General features: G+C 37.8%; 1 protein-coding gene across 3 annotated transcripts in view; it reads left to right on the top strand.

Annotated features, from left to right (window-relative positions):
* Nucleotides 1–19,953, top strand: part of LOC120636057 (protein furry) — a 186,965-nt gene that overhangs the window by 130,868 nt on the left and 36,144 nt on the right. For all 3 annotated transcript variants that reach the window (XM_039907326.1, XM_039907327.1, XM_039907328.1), the window contains exons 32-43: nucleotides 5,250–5,422; nucleotides 6,034–6,150; nucleotides 11,244–11,413; nucleotides 12,036–12,131; nucleotides 12,962–13,144; nucleotides 14,253–14,419; nucleotides 14,912–15,170; nucleotides 15,616–15,732; nucleotides 16,296–16,402; nucleotides 16,579–16,791; nucleotides 17,024–17,221; nucleotides 18,154–18,333. In XM_039907326.1, coding sequence (XP_039763260.1) covers nucleotides 5,250–5,422; nucleotides 6,034–6,150; nucleotides 11,244–11,413; nucleotides 12,036–12,131; nucleotides 12,962–13,144; nucleotides 14,253–14,419; nucleotides 14,912–15,170; nucleotides 15,616–15,732; nucleotides 16,296–16,402; nucleotides 16,579–16,791; nucleotides 17,024–17,221; nucleotides 18,154–18,333 — 1,980 coding nt within the window. The remainder of the gene's footprint in view (nucleotides 1–5,249; nucleotides 5,423–6,033; nucleotides 6,151–11,243; nucleotides 11,414–12,035; nucleotides 12,132–12,961; nucleotides 13,145–14,252; nucleotides 14,420–14,911; nucleotides 15,171–15,615; nucleotides 15,733–16,295; nucleotides 16,403–16,578; nucleotides 16,792–17,023; nucleotides 17,222–18,153; nucleotides 18,334–19,953) is intronic.

Genomic DNA, 19,953 nt, shown 5'->3' on the forward strand with positions numbered 1-19,953 from the left:
TTGAAAATATTTATTGGATGCGGATGCGTATTCGTATGGGAATTTTAATGAAGTTATTGGATACTTTTAGTTAGGGCTTATAAACTGGATTACAAAAAGAACTACACCTATATCCCATGTTCAGTGGTCGGCATACCTACGTAATTTTGGTGAAAAAGTATATAACATGGAGCTGTTAAAACCACCGAAAAATAGTTATTCTTTTTTTATGAACATTTAAAGATACTTGTCCGTTTGGTTATTATTGTAATATGGCATACTCTGACGGTGATAGCCTAGAGGTTACTCGCCTCCCTTCGGATCGAGTTCAATGAACGGTGAAGGAAATCGTCGTTAGGAAAACTGCATGCCTGAGAGGTCTCCGTAACGTTTTCAAAGGTGCGTGAAGTCTCATCAAGTCGCACTTGGGTAGCTCGGTGGACTACAGCCTAAACCCAGCCGATCTTGTAATCCTCATTTCGAAGAATAAAAACACTGACATATCGGTGCCTACATATATATATATATATATATAACCCTATAAGTATATATATATATATATATATATATAACCCTATAAGTATATATATATATATATATATATATATATACGTAGGCACTATGTAAGTTTTATTTCGGGAATAAGAAAGGCTAAATAAATTTTCCTCACTAATCTGTAATTTTTTTAAATGCATTCGAAAATGACGCCTTACAAGTATAATAAGTTACCGGGAGAACTAGCATAAAAAATATGTTATTATTACATTAGTAGATAAAGAATGTCAATTATACAAAAAGATTTCTCATGTATAAAATATAGTAGCGGTCGTAACTATATCAAGCTAATTTAGATTCTAATAGCGCTTGCCTACAATCATTTTTGGTGGAGTTACGGTTAGGCTTAATTTCTGACATTTGTTTCTTAATTTAATAGACAAGAGCTAGTAAAGACCTATTTCTACGGAATGCGGGTTGGTTTATGCTATGCGCCAATAGATGGGGCGCATACCTAAAAACAAGAATCAAAAAGTGATGTAATATCCTCTCACCTGAGTTAGCTGCAACTTCAGTTTTGATAGACAAAACACAATAACGCGAGTCTCTCGCTCTGCACACAGTAATCAAATTAACTTACACTTTTAAAAACGAATAGCTTATATTGTTTTTAGAAGCGCGTAAACAAATCGAATCAGTCCGTTCAGCCGTAAAAGCTAAAATTTCACTTTGCTCGTATTTATTTATTTATTCATGCATGCAATCTATTCTGCATGTCTATCAATTTACGTTATTGATATGCCCTTATTGATTAAAGTCCTCGTAGCTTTAGATTTAAGTTGGCGACGAAGTTATCACCATCCCCTTACAATTATGTAAACATTTATGTATGAACGCTTCATAAGTGCCTGTGATAGGCCTACATGAATAAAGAAATTTTGAATTTTGAATTTTGATTTGTGTTATAAATAACAAATTAAAAAAAAAAAAAAAAGAAGGATAGCTAACTAAAGTGACATGTACACGACTAATATTGAAATATCAAAACCACTCCACTTTAGTAGTGTTTCTCGAACAAGCGGTTGGTCATCTCATTCCACTGTTTACCGTAAAATGGGGGAAATCGGAAAAGTTTGGTAGCCAGCAACATTCCGTGGGTGTAAAGTGAGACTTTTTCGATATATTTGGACACAATGAACTATAGCATACAATAATAGCTAAATGAAGGTCCTGATTTTTTTTAGTACTTAGGGGGCGTTCATAAAATACGTGTGATTTTTAAGGGGGGGTGGGGGTCGTGTCAAATCTCATCTAATCTTACGTTGGACAGGGGAGGGGGGGTCTCGTGGATGGATTGGACTAAAATAATTTATTTTGTTCCATTCAATCTAGATTGTTCATGCTTGATATTAAATTTATAATGCAATCGTAATACGATTAAGATCATTCACTAATTCGTTTGAAACAAAATAATTTCATTCAAACTTCAACATTATACATCTACTGACTGTCCAACCATATACCATTTGTTTTTTTTCTTTTTACAACAACAATTTATCGCGTTTACGTACGAAACCCACATTTTGAAAAATCTCACGTGAGATTGTGGAATGAGGGAGGGGGGTAAAACCTTACATTTTTATTCGCCGAGAACACACAAAGACACTACAAACGCTGAAGGCATACACTACGAGCCCGTTACGTCGTCGATCAAAATGTATGGTTAAAAGTCACTTAAAGTTGTATTCACTAATTGCAAAAGTAAACGTAAAGTAATTCCAGTCCACTTTTTAAAGGTGATCTTTTTTTTTTTACAATTTATAGTATTTTTATGACGTGCAGTTACACTAATGTAATTTAACTTGCAATAAAACAATATTTTGTAGTACCAGCGCGTTGAAAGCAACAGGTCGACCGAGCGTCTGGCAGTCACTGAAAATTCTCCCTCCAATTTTATTGTTTTACTAGGTTCGATCCGATTTAAACCGTCCCTACTTTTCCAGCGTATGTCAAAGTCAAAAATATCTTTATTCAAGTAGGCCCATAGGTGGCACTTTTGATGCGTACATTGCATGAGAATTACACGGTAGTGAGATTTTGGCGATAACCACATTCGTAAACTATATATGGATATCGAGTTCAAATTTTGTGTTAGAGTACGACGTAAATTAATATATTTTCAGAATAAAATGACGTAGAGGCGATGTCTTAGGCTGCTAATATTAACAGTTTTTAAAACTATTTTATCTGCTTTTTTAGATAAACTGCCCTGATTAAGTAATGTTCTTTTGTCGGATATTCTACTAACGTATGGCAGAACGGCCGATCTGACGATGTAAACCGTGCTATGTCGCATTTGTAGCACTGGTTTACTGTCTTTAATTTACTTTAAAAAAAAAAACGTGTGTGAAATTTATTTTACCAAATGTAAAGAAAGTTAATAAAAATATAATAATAAATAATAAATGGAGAATCTCTAAAAGTGGAAGATTCCTCAATTTTTCTGGGCATGACCTTAGACTGTAAGCTTCAGTAGTGTACCCATATAGATACACTAGCAGGTAAACTAAGCTCGGCTGCCTATGCCGTTAGAAAAATTAAACAGGTTACTGACGTAGAAACACCAAGACTTGTCAACTTTGCGTACTTAAATAGTGTGATGTCTTACGGGATCTTATTATGGGGCAAAGCTGCTGATACTCAAACCATATTTATATTGCAGAAAAGAGCTGTACTGTCAATACATAAACTTAAATCACGTGAATACCTCCGTGAATAATTTAAAGAAATAGGTATACTTACGTTAGCCACACAATATATTTATATATTTAGTATTTGTAAGACAAAACATTACTCTTTATAAACGAAAAGTGGATGCAGAAGTCATTTGTGGAATTGGGTATACGCTTTTATAATATGATTCCCAAGGTAATTTTGAACCTGTCAATGCATAAGTTTAAACAGTATGTTAAAACACATTTAATAAATAGTGGTTACTAAACCATTGATGAATTTCTTAACGACAAGGTTACTTGGAAGCAGGCTCCGCTCTTGTCTCTCACAAGATAGAAAATTAAAAAGATTGTTAAGCCCATTTATTGCGGATGATGTAGAGTATAATAGAGCATATGAACATAAAACTCTGTCTTAGATTGAGTTATTTTTATATTGAATTGAAGTATTTATAAGGTTGTATTTATAGATATTTTCAGACATTGTTTAGTATTTTTGTATGGCCTGAAATATAAGAGTAATTAATTAAAAATTCTATTCCAAATATGACGTGGTTGAAACCACACCGCTCTGCCGGTAATAAAATAAAAATCAAAGGATTTATCTTTGTAACGTTGAAAACAGACAAATGATAATATTAGTTTTTCATACTAAATAACACAAAGGATATCTACGTAGATGTTGACTCTACGGCGTAGGCATGCCCCAAGACTTGCTACAATATTCTATTGCGAGTTTATCGCATCCACCGCATGTTGCAATTATAAACCGATTTTGATGATTCTATTATAGCTCAGAGGTGGTCCCATTTTAATTTGGTACAGATTTATACTTCAAGGCACTAGGATAGCAATTTGCGTATTTTTAAGGCAACGTGTGCATCTTCTTTAGAAATGCACCATATGGTCTCTTCACTGGAACTATACCATTATTAGTATTACATGGACTGTTCTTCGATTTACGGCTCAGAAAAAAAAAATACTGTAAAAAACCGTCTTTGTTAAACTACTAAAAAGCAAGAAATAAATATTTTCTACAACATTTTTAAGTCGGTTTCAAGCTAAATGTAGAAAATTACAAGGTACTTTCCTTGTTCAAAAATTCAAAAGTCACTAGGCCTACTTTAAAAGCGCCTTTGAAACGTCAAGTATGTATGATTGTAGTGACTTTACAACGTAATAACGGAAAGCAGAAGCCGGCAAGTAACTCGGCAGCTTCTCTTTTCCAACATTGACATTACATTCGTTTTTCTTTCTTGCGGGAACTGACAATTTCTGGGGTTTGCGCAATGGGCAGCGACCCTGCTTTCTGAGTCCAAGACTGTAAGTTCGATTCCCACAACTGGAAAATGTTTGAGTGTCCTCACCAAAACAACGAACCAACTTGAACGTTTTTCAGTGTCTGGTTGGTTATTTGTATATTTTAAGTATTTATGTACGTTATTCATAAAAATATTCTCTAGTCATCTTAGTACCGATAACCGCTTACAGCACTTTAAACCGTCAGTTTTTTTTCCATTACAGTAAGCTGCAATCTTACCCGGTGGTGGTAAATGACCTTTAGTTTTGGAGTAGAGGCCTTAAGTTTTTAAAATATGGCAGCCATACCACTAGCCGATATCTATGCAATATCGTTTTGGTACGCTAAATTTCTTAGAGAAAGAAATTTTTCTTTGATGTTGATTATGTACGTCTCAAGGATCTCAGCGATCTGCTAGGGAGAATATTCTCAGAATGATGAAATGTAATTCTTAATTTATTTTTCTTATGAAATGTAGATCTTATTTTATTTTTCTCTTTTTATAATTTATTATATTAGTTATTAGTAGTATGTACTTTAGTGTGTTAATTTATGTATAGTTTTATTGTAATTGCGATTTTCCGTCTCTCATGTATATTCCTATCGTTAAGGTTAGATCACTTTTAAGGTCGCCTTTTGCCTCTAATATTTTTTAATGTATATTTCTAATTTATCATAATAGAATAAATTAAAGTGATGCTGGATCATGCCGATGTTGATGATATATGTTCCCCTCGTTCCAGACGGGAATGTGCAGCGAGTCCGCGGGCGGGGGCAGCGCGCCGGGTACGCCGCTGGAGCCCCGCGTGGACGCTTCGCAGCCGCGTCCGCTGCCCATGCCGGAATACGGCGGCTTCTTCGCACTCCTCACTGAGTATCTTCCGGACACCAACCAACCCGTGTCTGGCTTCCATCGGTGGGTACTTTGAACTAGCGATATCAGTAGATCCCTTTGTGACAGACCCCTTCCGGGGAAGTACTTTTTTATTACAAGCTAGCCCTTACCTACTGGTATGTGATGATGCAATCTAAGATGATAACCGGCTAACCTTACAGGATGGCAGTTATACTTTATAGCCTACAAGAGAAACCCGTTTCTTTTTTTTTTTCTACCTCCTTGCTTATTTCCGCAAGCATTTTTCTGTGTTCCGACCTGAAGGGCGTGGTTGCAGGAGTCATTGCAGCCAGGCTTAACAGCAACTAGCTCAGGCGCAGCTCTATGGACACAGAGGGTGTATGGCATGCTAAGTTTTCCTCTGTTTAAAGGAAATGGCTTTCTACTTACCATTGAGACGGCCATTAGCCTGTTTCGTCAATTATCCATATTATAGAGATTTGCTTTGCAAGATGAAAATTTTAATATAAAATATATAAAAATCTTAGTTTCGACTACGTAATATAGACGAAATTTGTTAAATTTAGGTTGTAATCCTCCATTTTTCTGATTCATGTGTGGTTTCTTTAATTTAATAAAACATGTTTGATGTTGTCCAGAATTCTGTTGTAATGTGACTTGTGATCCGCCAGGTGCAACGTAGCCGTCATGTTGCTGTGCGACGTGGTGCTCGACGGCGTCGAGCTTGACTGGTCTATCCACGTGCCGCTGATGCTGCATATCGTCTTCTTGGGGATGGACCATACCAGGTAAAGCAAGCTTTTTATCGTAGGTACGCATCATCAATAGCAACAGTCCACACAGTCTAAACCAGTCCACTGCAGACTGAAGGCCTCTGGTCGGGACGGTATGGCCATGAGCACCACGCTGGGCAGATGGACGCCACAGCCCTTCTTATATTCCTCCCTCGTTATGTTCCCCTAGTCGCCTCGTACGACACCCGCGGCAAGACGAAGGGTGGTGACAACTGTATAATGATCTACCGTACCACACGGCCAATCGTGTGCATATTAATTTGTTATTCTCAATTTAATATCTGTTGAGTTAATACAAATATGAGACATACAAGATATACAAACGTACAACTTACACGTCTTCTTTCATACTTTCAGTTAACACGCATACAAATATTCTTCCATTATACATACACTGCGCACACAAGCATAGCCATTCCAATTAAATAATGTGAAATACTAATAACTAGTCGCAATTAAACCTTTACACAAAGTGCATACGTATTTTCTTTTAAACTATCCACAATCTGCAAGCACAAATCAACCTTATTACAATTAACACTATCTTTATTTCCCTACAAAAAATGTCGTTGTTTTCGTCCTAACATTCCGCGTGTTTCGATTTCAATATTCGAGCATGAGAGACTATCCGGTAATGCAGTGGTGATAACTCAGTGGATAAGGCTTCGGGGTGACCGAATTCGATACGCACCTATCGCTTTCAGAGTTATGCGCGTTTTAAATTTAAGGATGTAAATAGGACTTGCTTTAACGGTAAAAGAAAAGATCTAAACCCGCATGACTGAGAGTTCTCCATAACGACATAATTCAAAGGTGTGTGAAGTCTAGCAATCCGCACTTGGCCAGCTTGATGGACTACTATCTACACCCTCCCCACTCTGAGAGGAGACTCATACTGAGTAATGGCCAGTCATGGTGGAAAATTATAATTTTACAACCCTAAATGTCGTCGGTGTCGCCTTAACAGAAAATGTATAATTTTTTGTAAATCGTGTAGCATGTACATTATACAAGGTTTTATTATCATGTAGCAAATGCTGATTTTTTTCACATACAAAATAATTAGGTAACAAAAACCAAATTCCTCCTCACATCAAACAATACATATTATTCGCTTACAATTTCATGCTTCAGAAGTAAGTAGGTATTACTAAAACTTTATATCGTCAATCAACTAAAAAACAAGAATAAAAAATTACTACCAACAATTACATTTTATATACTTTACAGACAAACTATTGGATGCTTTCATGATGATGATATTAGTCGCTAAATTTTTTGCCTCTTATTATATCTGTTTTTTTTTACCTCTACGCACACATCGCAATGTAGCCCCAAAGTAAGCGTAGCTTGTGTTATGGGTACTGAGATGACTGATGAATAGTTTTATGAATAATTTACATAAATAATTATTATATACATATAAACACCGAGTCACTGAAAAACATTCAAGCTCATTACACAAACATTTTCCAGTTGTGGGAATAGAACCCACGACCTTGGACTCAGAAAGCAGGGTCGCTGCAAACTGCGCCAATTGGACGTCCAAACGTACATTCATTATTTAATTATGTTTTGTGGAACATTTAAATTCATCCTCTCATTTATTTATTTATTTTACATATTGTTAGTACGGCAGGGCCACTTACACGAACTAGATAGAACTACATAATTTATGGATAAATGATAACTATAAGACAAATGAATGAAAGATGACATAAAACATTATAAAAGACATGATATTAATATCTCTCATGAACCCTTAATGTAGTATTGAAATCGTCTGCTGCGCAATCTAAAGGGATAGCGTTAGCGTGTCTGTATTTGCAGTACATTAAACTGAAATAAAGCTATGCTAAGTGTGAAGCGAGCGCACTTTTGTATTGAGTCGTAAGTAAACTGGTGGAACGCCGCGGAACTGGCATCGCCGAGATGAGTGGGGCTGTTTGATCCGTGCCGTTTTCATGGAAATGCAACGGTCGCGGCAATATTTACAAGCCGCTTCCCCAGTCGCCATAAGCCGCGCGCATTAGGGAGCTGTTACATTGGTCAGTGGGTAACGCATTCGGCGTGGGAATAATTCCTAACACCATTTCAAAATTAAATAACTGAACATTATTAAAAAAGTTCTCACACAAAGCGATACATCTATATATATATATAAATATAAGTGTTATGTTTGCTTGTGTGCGCTTCAAAAAATCAAAATATTATGCACCGATCGAGCTGAAGTTTTAGCATGATATATAATACGCATCAAGGATTGTTTTTAACTGTTTTTCTCAACCATTCAATTACAATGTGCCACAGCGAAGAGTGGCAGGGTACAGCTAGTATAATATATGTAATTATGGTAAAGAGTGTTTCAGTGCCACCTGCACGGCTAGGATAGGGACGAAATTGTAACTTCACTCAGAGTTTTATCAACTGAGTGCCAATACTCAGCACGGGTGACACTAATATCCAAATAATAATTGTGTAATAATAAACAGGAGTGAACTTTTCCTATGCCATGTTGCCGTGCAAATATAATAAGCCTTTTATTAAGCAATGCTACTGTATTAATTACATATCATTTCAAATCAAGAGTGAATAGGCATCTTCTAGGCAAGCGCGCTCCACCTTAGGCTGCATCATCGCTTATCATCAGGTGTGATTGCAGTCAAGCGCTCGTCTATAAACATTAAAATAAAAATATATATAATCATAATCAATTAATAAACTAAATATACTAATATCAGGCATAAATAATAAACGTGTTTTGTCCGGATAATTTCACTAATTGGCCCGCCAGCATCGTCGCACTGTCGGCGAATGAATACGCGCCCTTAGGCCCTTAGTTATTAGTTTTCACTCCACTTCGTGAGCTGGGCTAATAAAATAGAAAGGCGTTTATTTCATTTGAAATCCTAGTAGATTACATTTCGCTTTAACGAATAGACACAATTATCACTTCCGCTGTATAGTGATGGGGAATATTATATGTACACTCCATTTTTAAGACTTATTATGAAAACAATCTATAAATTCCTTTTTTTATATTTATTAAAATATTAATTAATATTAAGATCCAACATTTATACAGAATATCTCTTTTTATGTATTTTTACAAATTTTTACTCGTAACTTGAGTACCTTCAAGGCGCGAGTGAATAAGCATTTTCTAGGCAAGGGCGCTTCAATCTGGAAGGCATCGTTGCTTTCAATGAGGCACTTTATTGTTAAGCGCAAGCATTCCTGTTGTATTAAAAAAAACTCCGCTATCGAAGCTCTCTATGCGTTTTGTTAAGTACTCAAACGTATCATCATTAAGTGAAATCGTAGAAACAAGACATTCTTTCAATACGTTATTCTACCCAGGTACTCTAGCAAAACACAGTAGTTGTTCATATAAATCTTTCTTATTTCATCTGGTAGGAGTTCTTTGCTAATCCAGTAAAATGTATGCTATGTCTTTCCGTCTCTTATATGCCCTATTTGTGACAAATTTTATCAAATTCTGTCAAGTGTTTGAGTTTATAACGATAAACAAACAAACACATTTAAGCCCCTATTCATCATCAGCATTGGCTGAGCAGAGGCCTTCTATTTTATGGGAATAAAGGTATTAGTGTATAAACCCGACTCGCGGCTCAAATACGTGTTGGCGGGTTTGTCGATTATTATTATGTCATGTTAGTGATACTTAGCGAGACAGACGACTGGACGTGCTCGCTGAGACGAGGGAAACAGAATATTTTTACCGGTAGCCTCGTGATAGTTGACTAGACCAACAAAGCTGTTCTCATTGTCATATTGGTACAGAAGTATTGATTCATACAGTAACTAGACGTCCATTAACAATCGACACATCCAATGAGAACATGACACCCACAAGCGTAAAAGCCCGTGATAATTATGCGCTTCGTCCTTTATGCATCTAATTCAAACAGCACATCGCACTGCAATATCATGTATCCCACAGAATATGAATATCACTGATAGTTGTTACCTTGGGATCGTCATTTTATATAATAGTAACGTTTTTTAGATTATCTGAAGTGATATAAATACAAACAAGACACACTAACGGAAATATTTGTAACTATATCTGTATCAAGTCTCGCCGGTTAAAAATAGTCGGTACTGCGATTAGTTGATATTGTGATACTTTTATCGTTTTTCTGACCGGAAATTTGGTTAGGAAGTCCGCAGTCAGTTAATTAATGTTCCCCATCCCTCGTTAAGTTGTCGGCCATTGTAATTAGGAGGTATCGCTATCGTTTGAGCCTTCCAATCCGCATTGGAGCCGCGTAAGTGAGTCTAACATCTATCCCTTTCTCCATAAGAAAGGAGGCAATAAGCATATCATCGAGGTCAACAATAAGCTGAGGTTCTTGGTATAGTTCGACTCAAACTTTATGTCGTCGCAGAAATAAAAAGCACCGGCTGATTTTCTGATGCCGAATATTGAAATCTGCAAATCGAAACGCAAGAAGTTGTATAAAGATTGATTCGGAAGACTGATGTTCAATTTTTTCGAAGATCCCCATGTCGTATTACATGATAATTTGAATGGACAGTACACCAGCAGTAGAAAATTTGCTCCGGATTGCTATTTTTTGTGTAGACTATAATTGTACTCTCACTTATGGTTACTGGTGATGCAGCCTAAAATGGAGAGCAAGTTATAGATAGTGGCGAAAACGGAAATCGGAAGGCTTTGCGGAACTTTGCGGTGCGTGGAAATGAAGAAGCAAAGCGCTTTTTACGTATCCATGGGACACTCCTTATGTTTTTATTTATTTATTTGTTTATTTATTTATTAGCTTTTTAAGGGAAACAAACTATTGTCGGCCATTTACACATAAGAGTAATGCCGTATTTTTATATCACAAAAACCAATGAAGTTTCCACAACTTAGTTACACATAAACGATAACTTTAACCACAATTGCTTAGGGATGTTTCTACGTAGGGTTGAAGATCCTTACGATGCCTCGTGGTTTGATGGTATAGAGGTGTAGAGAGAACTGGATCATATAGTTTTAGAGTATACTCTCTGATATAAAACTTGTGGAAGTCTAATAGTTTGTCACTGTTTACCAGATGGATAGTCCACCAGCACTGTCGGCAGCTGCTGCTAGATCTGCTGGTGGCTGTGGCGGCGCACCACGACCACCTCACAGTGGCGCGCGTGCTGCTGGCGGCCCGCTCCGCACAGCTTCGCCTGGGCCTGCCGCCGCCGCCGCTGCCGCTCGTGCCGCACAACTTTACAGGTTAACCTGCCTTACTATATCTGTTTGATGTAACTTTTTCATCATCATTCATCGTTTGTACGCCTCGATTTTATTAACTACGAATCTTGTTTTAATGTCGTTTTCAGCAATACATAGAGTGATTCAAGAGTAAGGTTTGTACATGCATAACATAGTCAAGTCGCTTTTTTAAGCTAACATTGCAAAGACATAAAGAACAGTTATATGTGGTTTGTATAATGTATCTGAATTAGTGAAAGGGATCTACAGGTCTCGACTATTACGTTTGAAAGCATTTGATATTTGTTTTCACTAGCAGAGCGTAGAGCGATAAATAGCTGCCTAACATAAATATCTCTGTTGGAAGGCCGTGGAAAGCCGGGGCTAGTAGAATATAAAATAATAGGCCGGTATTTTCCGTTTAATCAGCCGCGATCGGTATGGTTCTTATGACTATCATATCAGGTGTTAGAAGGTCATCAGCTGACTTCCGGCTTAGAAAAGGTGCCTAACCAACCGGTACATGTTCGAAATTTGGTGTTTCTTCAAGATATGGGAACCTTGAGTTAATGCTTTAGTATCAACGTACTTTCATCTGTCCTTGTGTCGCACAGACTTTTAACCGACTTCTGTTTTCCTTTAGAACCAGATGCAGTTTTTGACAACTTTCCTCAGTGCGGCCACTCTCCGCGCTCACACGTACGGTCCCTCTCGTCTGATCCGCAAGTCACACCTGAGGGTAGGTGCTTTGTATATTTTTTTTTAAATAAAAGATTTTCGCTTTGTTAACATATTATGTTACGTATGAGTTCCTAAACTTTATACAATATGGTTAATAATTTATCATTCTTCACGGATTAATATCAAGAATACCTTATTCCCTGACCTGATTTATGACCTTACGGAATACGTTTGGTTTTGTTTTGTTAAATGAATAGACTGTTACATTAATAACATAAGTTACATTCAATTTGTTATACATTATTGAAGGACATTCATTGCTCAGCGCCCATACATAGTTAGCCTAAGAACCAACAGTCACAAAACATTGATTACTAGTACTTTAAAGAAGATTAAAACTAAGGACACTTCTACTAGCAAAAATATTATTGGTTTTGAGGTTATTTTGACTAATCTTTCTACGAATAAAGTAATAGTATCATTTATTTAAGGTTTTTAAATATTCTAATAAAATTTTCTTGCTAGTTTCTTGAATTATTGTAATGATGATAGATAGTACCGTCGCACCTCTTTCGTTGCATTATTTATAGGGTGTTGTAGCGAATTAAAATGAACCCTTTATGTTTAGTCTTTTTTTTCTTCTCTAACTTTATTTGGCCTATGAATAAATAGAAAGGGCACAGAGGGTATGACACCCGTGGATTTTGCTGTTAAAAATTCTCAGTCCCATCTCCAGGAGTTAGGAAACTGGGCGGTGTCTGCGCCAGCAGAAGTAGACAATCAATGCTCGGGGAGTTGATAACATTGTAAAAGAAGATAAAAACTTCTTCCTGTCTCCCTGTCATGCTTGCCGTGTCGATGAGCTCTGGTGACACTGGTCATGCGCAGGTGAGACGGACAACTACCCGTCGCTGCCGGTGATCGTGACTGGCGAGGCAGAGGCCGAGGCGGAAGCAGAGCCCGCTGTCGCCGAGCTGCCCGTGGCCGACGCCATCAAGTCGCTGGTGCACTACCTGGCCAGTCGGCCCACGCACATGCCGCTGTGGCAGTACGAAGACATCACTGCCAAAGGTGGACTATTTAAATTTAAAATTTAAAAATTCTTTATTTATGTAGGCCTATCACAGGCACGAATGAAGCGTTCATACATATATATTTTCATAATTGTAAAGTGATAATTTCGTTCGCCAACTTAAACCTAAAGTTACGAGCGTCTCTAATAAAAAAATAACTTTTTTTTTTTTTTTCATATATAATCAGTCGATAGACTGTAAGTAGATGTTTTGGAGTTCTTATTGACTTTGACAGTTATGAGGGCCAGTGTCCTCAAGTCAGTACGGTATCGAGCACTTCTGTCGATCGAATCTGTCGATTCACACGAGTGGATGAAAAGATTTTGATTTAGTTTTTTTAGCTTGACGGAGAATTAGTCGGGAGTGATCTTAACTATGTTTGATAATAATCGGTCCAAAATGGCCGCCGCCATATAATGACAGATTTCATATTTTTCTCAACTCCCTCACCATATATACACACACTGCGACAAAATTCAAATCCAAAATGGCCGCTACTTAAATAAAGGTTCCAATCAATTTACTGTGTCAGAGATTTATTAATTTTTAATTTAATTACTAGCTGGGGGTTTATAATCTATGTACGCAGTTTTTTTATTAGTTAGACCGGATGTTTGCGTGGCGACATATAATATAATGAGAACAAGAACATATAACAAATGAGTATTTGTTTGGAATGTATAAGAATTAAACCTGTTCTTGGTGAGCTTATTACCCATTTGATTTTGTATTACGAACGTTGGTGTCATTAAATTTAATTTTTGGTTAGCTATCTAGGTTTGGCTAGCATATTGACCATTCATCATCATCCTAACTCCAACCCATTGCCGGCCCTCTATAGGGTACGGGTCCCCTGCCAACTAAGGGCTGGTCAAGTGCAGGTAGTTGGCCTTCAGATGCATTTGATACCATTATGGAGAAGTCTCAGGCATCCAGATTTCCTCACTTTATCTCCTTCACGTTTAAAGCGTGGTATTTAATTGCTTAAAACTTACATAACTTAGAAAAGTTAGAGTCTGTCGGGAATTGAGCTCTTTTCTCACCACCTCCATTTTTTTATTGACCATTAATCAACCAACAATTTATCACCAACGTTGTCCTCGCAGTGTGGACACTCCGCAGCTGTCAGCAAATGTCGACCCTGCTGCGGCACACGCTGCGGATATTCCGTGAATCTCTTCCGCACGCGCTCATCTCCGAGCGCTGGGCGCAGACCGCTTTGCAACTCGGCCTGTCCTGTCCTTCGCGGCACTACGCGGGCAGATCACTGCAGGTAACGCTTTCGGGAAACTGTCACAAATTACCATACCTTACATGCTACCCAATGGTGGTGGTGGACTACTCGTGGCCTGCAGTGCGTTAGTCACTGCAGGCCACGAGTAGTCCACCACCCTGGCAGAGTTCGGATTGGAAGACTTTAGACGCCCTTGAGAACTTTATGAACTAACTCTCAGAAAGGAAAGGCCCCCAACGAGGTGAACAGACGGTCAGTGGCCCAGAATCGTGGATTTTGGATCTCTTTTCAAAAGACCTTTGCCCAGTCCAGTATTAAGAATTAATATATGCCTTCTATCTGAAGTATATTTGAATTATGAAAGTTTATTTTGATTTTGGTGTATAATCTTACGTTTAAAATTTCAATTAGAAAATTTACATTTTAGATAATTTTCACTGTATATGATTGCCGCAATTATTACTTTAAAAAAAATTGTGTAAATATAAAAGTTGACACAGTCTAGTGTTGAATTGATCTTCTCCTTGCTAGGTATTCCGTTTTATCGGCGTTGCCATGACCGGCCGCATGGTGTCAGACATACTGTCCCGGCTGGTGGAGACCGTGGCAGAGCAGGGCGAAGACATGCAGGGCTACGTCACGGAGCTACTGCTGACTCTGGAGGCGGCTGTCGACTCACTAGAGTCCAACTTCAGGCCGCTAGACTACATGAGAGACATTTTCAAGTCTACTCCTAATTTAAACAACAAAGATGGCGGCCCACAACCGAACGGCAACGCTTATGCCGCTGGTAAGTTATCTGAGACGTTGGCTACAAAATAAACAAAAAAACTAAATAAAAGTTATTTACTTTATGGGAAGTTTATATATTTTGCACCTCTCAATTTTTATTTCCCTCAATAAGATAAGATCAATCATGCTTCAGTTATCGGTGTTATAATGTCCAAACAACCTAGTTTCAAAAAATATATCTTTAAAAAAAAATTTATCTTGTTTTTGTTATGCCGTGCCCAATAAAAATTACCGATATTTAGAGTAATTCCTTATATCTAAAGTATTGTTTTCAATAGAAAATACAAAATCTTCGAAAAAGATTATAACTTTCAATGCATTTACGTTATGTACAAAAATATTACCTTTATTACTAGACACTGGGCTCCCAAATCATGAGTGAAACCTTAATTTTCATGTTCGAAGATATTTAGATCAAGTTTTCACAGTTCAATTTGATACAGGCAAACGATCGCCAGGCGTCTGCGTCGGATGCGTCAGTAACCACACTCGCAGTACAAGCTACTCGGTGTCATACTGCATGCGCAAGAGCAACCCGCCGGCGGAAAAGCAACCCCATGGTAAGTCGTGATACAACCTTCTTGTCGCTGTCGTCTAAAACTGAATCATCACTTTTAGCTTAATTTATTTATGGCAAGCTTAATTACTCTTTTTTCCCCTACCTATATTTTTGACGTTGCGGATTTTTGCTCGCCAGTTCAACGCTTTGGGTATTGAAAACTGTCTATTGATGGTGAGAAGGGGTTCAATCACCGGGTCTGGCCTATAAATAGTATCTGGGCTTAATATCAAGAAATTCTTAGTACCAGTCATCGGACGAGAGTGTGGGAATAGAGAGTGCTCCTGTGTTTGCGCACACTTGTGCACTATAATATTTCTCGTGTGGTTGGAAAATATCTCTGGAGAATGACCACCTTGGCCAAAATCGTCAGGAAACTGGGAGCCTTGCCCTAACTGAAATAAATTGAGTAGTCTACACGGACTGGCATCCTTTACTGCTGAAGCGTTGCGATAAAAAGCACCTGATAAATAACTTTCAGTAAATTTTGGGATAAAAATTAATTAAATCTATCCAGATTTCTGGTATAAATCAGGGTAATTAAACTAGTAATGAATTCCACAGAAGCTCGCCCCCCACGATCATGTGAACCCGCGAAGGGCGTGTGTTCCAATCTGTGTCGGTCGAGGTCTGCCCAATCGCTGAAACTTTTGGGGGATTCAGCTACACAGGTACTTAACTCATCCCGAACTATTATTATATCAAAATTTATGTATTTTTGTCATTCTGACCATATGGTGCAGTTGCTTGCCTGTAGCTCAAAACAGATGTCATACTAAGTAATCGAATAAATAATATGGCATGAGCTGTATTGCGCATGCGCACTTTAAAATGAATTTTTGCACAGGATGACAAACTGACAATCTTGGCGACGTTATTCTGGGTGGGAGCGTCTCTACTGGAGTCTGACTATGAACACGAATTCCTACTGGGAGTCCGCCTGCTGTCCCGGGTCATGGCCCGCCTGCCTCTGGACAGACCAGATGCGCGGGAGCGGTTAGATCGCACGCAGGCGCACGGTACCCACGGACCTGCCTCGCTGCATTCACTCCTGCTAAAGGTTTGTTAGTGAAAGATGATGAATGAAACATACACCACTCTTGCTACACCAGTTATGATTTATACGGTTCCCACGCAGACGTCAATATTTTTGATAATGTTCTGCATATTGTCAATAATATTGACTGCGTGTGGGCTGCCATGCGCGATGTTTTATCACTAACCAAGGACTATCCGCTTAGTCCGTCAATGACTACTATAAGGAATCCGGATGACCTCGCGCTCGGTTGCAGGGCTGCACGCACCCCAACACGTACGAGGCCGTGGTGGGCGTGCTGGTGGACACGATCCCGCTGCTGGAGCTGCCGGTCATTGACCCCACGCAGGCGCTCGCCTTCCCCATGACCGTGGTGGCGCTGCTGCCGCACATGCTACTCCACTACGAGGACGCCAGCGAGCTGTGCGTGCGCGCCGCACGCCACATCGCGCAGGTCGGGACTTTAGCTATTTATGCAACTGTGACGTCATGAGGCTCGTTTGACACAAGTGCTATTTTTCATACGAGACTTCATATTCAAATTACAAAATCTAAAAAAAAATTATAATTCTTTTTTTTTTTTTTTGAAAATTCAAGTCTTTCAAGTAGGCCTAGTTATTTTATTTATTTTATTTATTTATTTGTTAATGACACTAATAATATTATTATTATTATTACCATATACAGTAATAAACTTGTACAATATTTAACACATTCCCTTATATGTACATCTATAACAAGTGACCATGACATAATAATAATGACATGTAAACACAGCAAAACTAAAAATAATCATAAATATAGGAAGGAATAGGTGTTCTGTATGTAATATTTATCTTAAGGGAGGGCTCACCGATAGGTAAGCGATAGTTTATAAGTACTTTTGAAACATCAAGTCATTCTGTTTGTAGTGGCTTTACCAGATTCTACAGAGAAGAAGCCGGCAAGAAACTCTTTAGAATGCTATTTTATAACATGATTTTACAGTTTTAACAATTCTTAGTATTATTCTATCTTGTGAGAGATAAGAAACTAAAATAACATTGAGCCACTTTATATAGCAAATGTTTTAAAAAACTTGGTCGATACTTTTGTAAATGTAAGTTATATTTTGACGGCCGACTGGCGCAGTGAACAGCGACCCTGCTTTCTGGGTCCAAGGCCGTGGGTTCGATTCCCACAACTGCAAAATATTTGTGTGATGAATATGAATGCTTTTCAGTGTTTGGGTGTCACAAGTATTTATGTATGTTATTCATAAAAATATTCATCAGTCATCTTAGTACACATAACACGAGCTACGCTTGCTTTGGGATGATGGCGATGTGATACTAGATGGCGATGTGTGTATTGTCACAGTATATTTATTTATTTATTTATTTCCAGTTCACGTCAGAGAAGAGCAAGAAGCTGGAGAACCTTGGCACGGTGATGACGCTATACTCGCGGCGCACCTTCAGCAAGGAGAGCTTCCAGTGGACTAAGTGTGTAGTCAAGTACCTCTGGGACACCTACTCGCACCTCTCGCTACAGATGCTGGCCTTCCTCGTCGAGGTTCTGGAGAAGGTAAATATTTTACAGTATTTATTTTAAAGACAAATTTAGTATCTTTTGATACGGTTTCCCTAAATTTTTTAAAGTACAAAATATTTTTTTAGTTGCATAAATAACCAATCTATGCAACTGTTGCTGAGGGGTATTAAAACACGAATGTGGTTACTATTACCACATTCGTTTTTTAATGCCTAATCTATATATATAAAAGAGAAAGTGTGTGGGTATGTTCCGTATAGGCTCCGAAACGGCTGGACCGATTTCAATGAAACTTTCAGGGAATCTCCGGATTGACCTGGCGAGTAATCCTGTAAAGTTTGGTGACGATCGGAGCACTCCTATTTTTGAACTGTCAAACTGTCAAATACAGCTTTTATTTACTATGATGATATTCTATTGTTGGGTGTACATGGGTGTAGATAATGATCTTCACCTCGAGAAGAGAATAGAAGGGAATGAATACGGAGAGAAATAAATGATTTAATATATTATGAGACTTAAATTAAAAATTTAATGATGTAAGTTTATTGTTTAAATAAAATAAAGCAAAATGTAGCCCGGCGAAGCGGGCTGGGTACGCTAGTTATCATTATTATGCGGTGTGTTGTCAAAGTTTGTATTCCTTATTTTTTTCGTAAAGAAGACAGTAAAAATATCGAAGAGAAATGGCGGGTATTCGAGTAACCTACTTTTACGGCGCGCGGCATTCAGACGGACACGTGCGTGAATTACAACGAAAAAGAAAGGAGTGTTATTATGAAATAAACGTTATATTAACAGTTTGGAGGATATTATGGTTATTATAAAATGGGTGTTTTAATGTTTGCAATAAGCTAACTGTTTCGAAATCTTTTATAGAGAGTTTAAAGCATTGGGCAGGAACTCGACTTCTATTTCGGGTGACCTAGCTCGAATCCCAGCACGCACTTCTAACTTTTGTAACTTATGTGCGTTTTAAGTAATTTAAATATCACTTGCTTCAACGGTGAAGGAAAACATCGTGAGGAAACCTGCATGCCTGAGAGTTCTGCATAATGTTCTAAAAGGTGTGTCTCTCAAAAACCGCACTAGGCTTACGTTAATGCTTAACCCCTTCGCACTGTGAGAGGAGATCCGTGCTTTGACGGCCTTATTGATTCACAGCGGTCCTTTCCAGGCAACCAACAAATACATACAATACGAATGTAAGATGCATCACCAGTGAAAATAAATAATATATATATATATATATATATATATTTCGTGTTTGTAAAAATAAAAAATCAAGTATTTCTGTCAATAACACTTATTATATTATATCTATACATTTATATATATATATATATATATATATAATATAATAAGTGTTATTGACAGAAATACTTGATTTTTTATTGTTACAAACACGAAATTCTGGTCATCCCTTTGCGCTATTAAGTTAACTATTGAGGTAGCTAACCAAAGTTTCATTCCATGGTTCATATAAAAAAGCGTTTACTACGCTAAAAGGTACTCTGGATGTTCCTTGATGGACATTCGCGGTCACGAACGTTTGATATAGAACTCGTGCCGGTGAATGTGCGTCCAAACAAACTGTTCCGAAGATTTGCATATACCGAAACCATTTTTTAAATATGTGTTCGCAACGGTCTG

The sequence above is a fragment of the Pararge aegeria genome, chromosome Z (assembly GCF_905163445.1).
Source record: "Pararge aegeria chromosome Z, ilParAegt1.1, whole genome shotgun sequence".
Lineage (NCBI taxonomy): Eukaryota > Metazoa > Arthropoda > Insecta > Lepidoptera > Nymphalidae > Pararge > Pararge aegeria.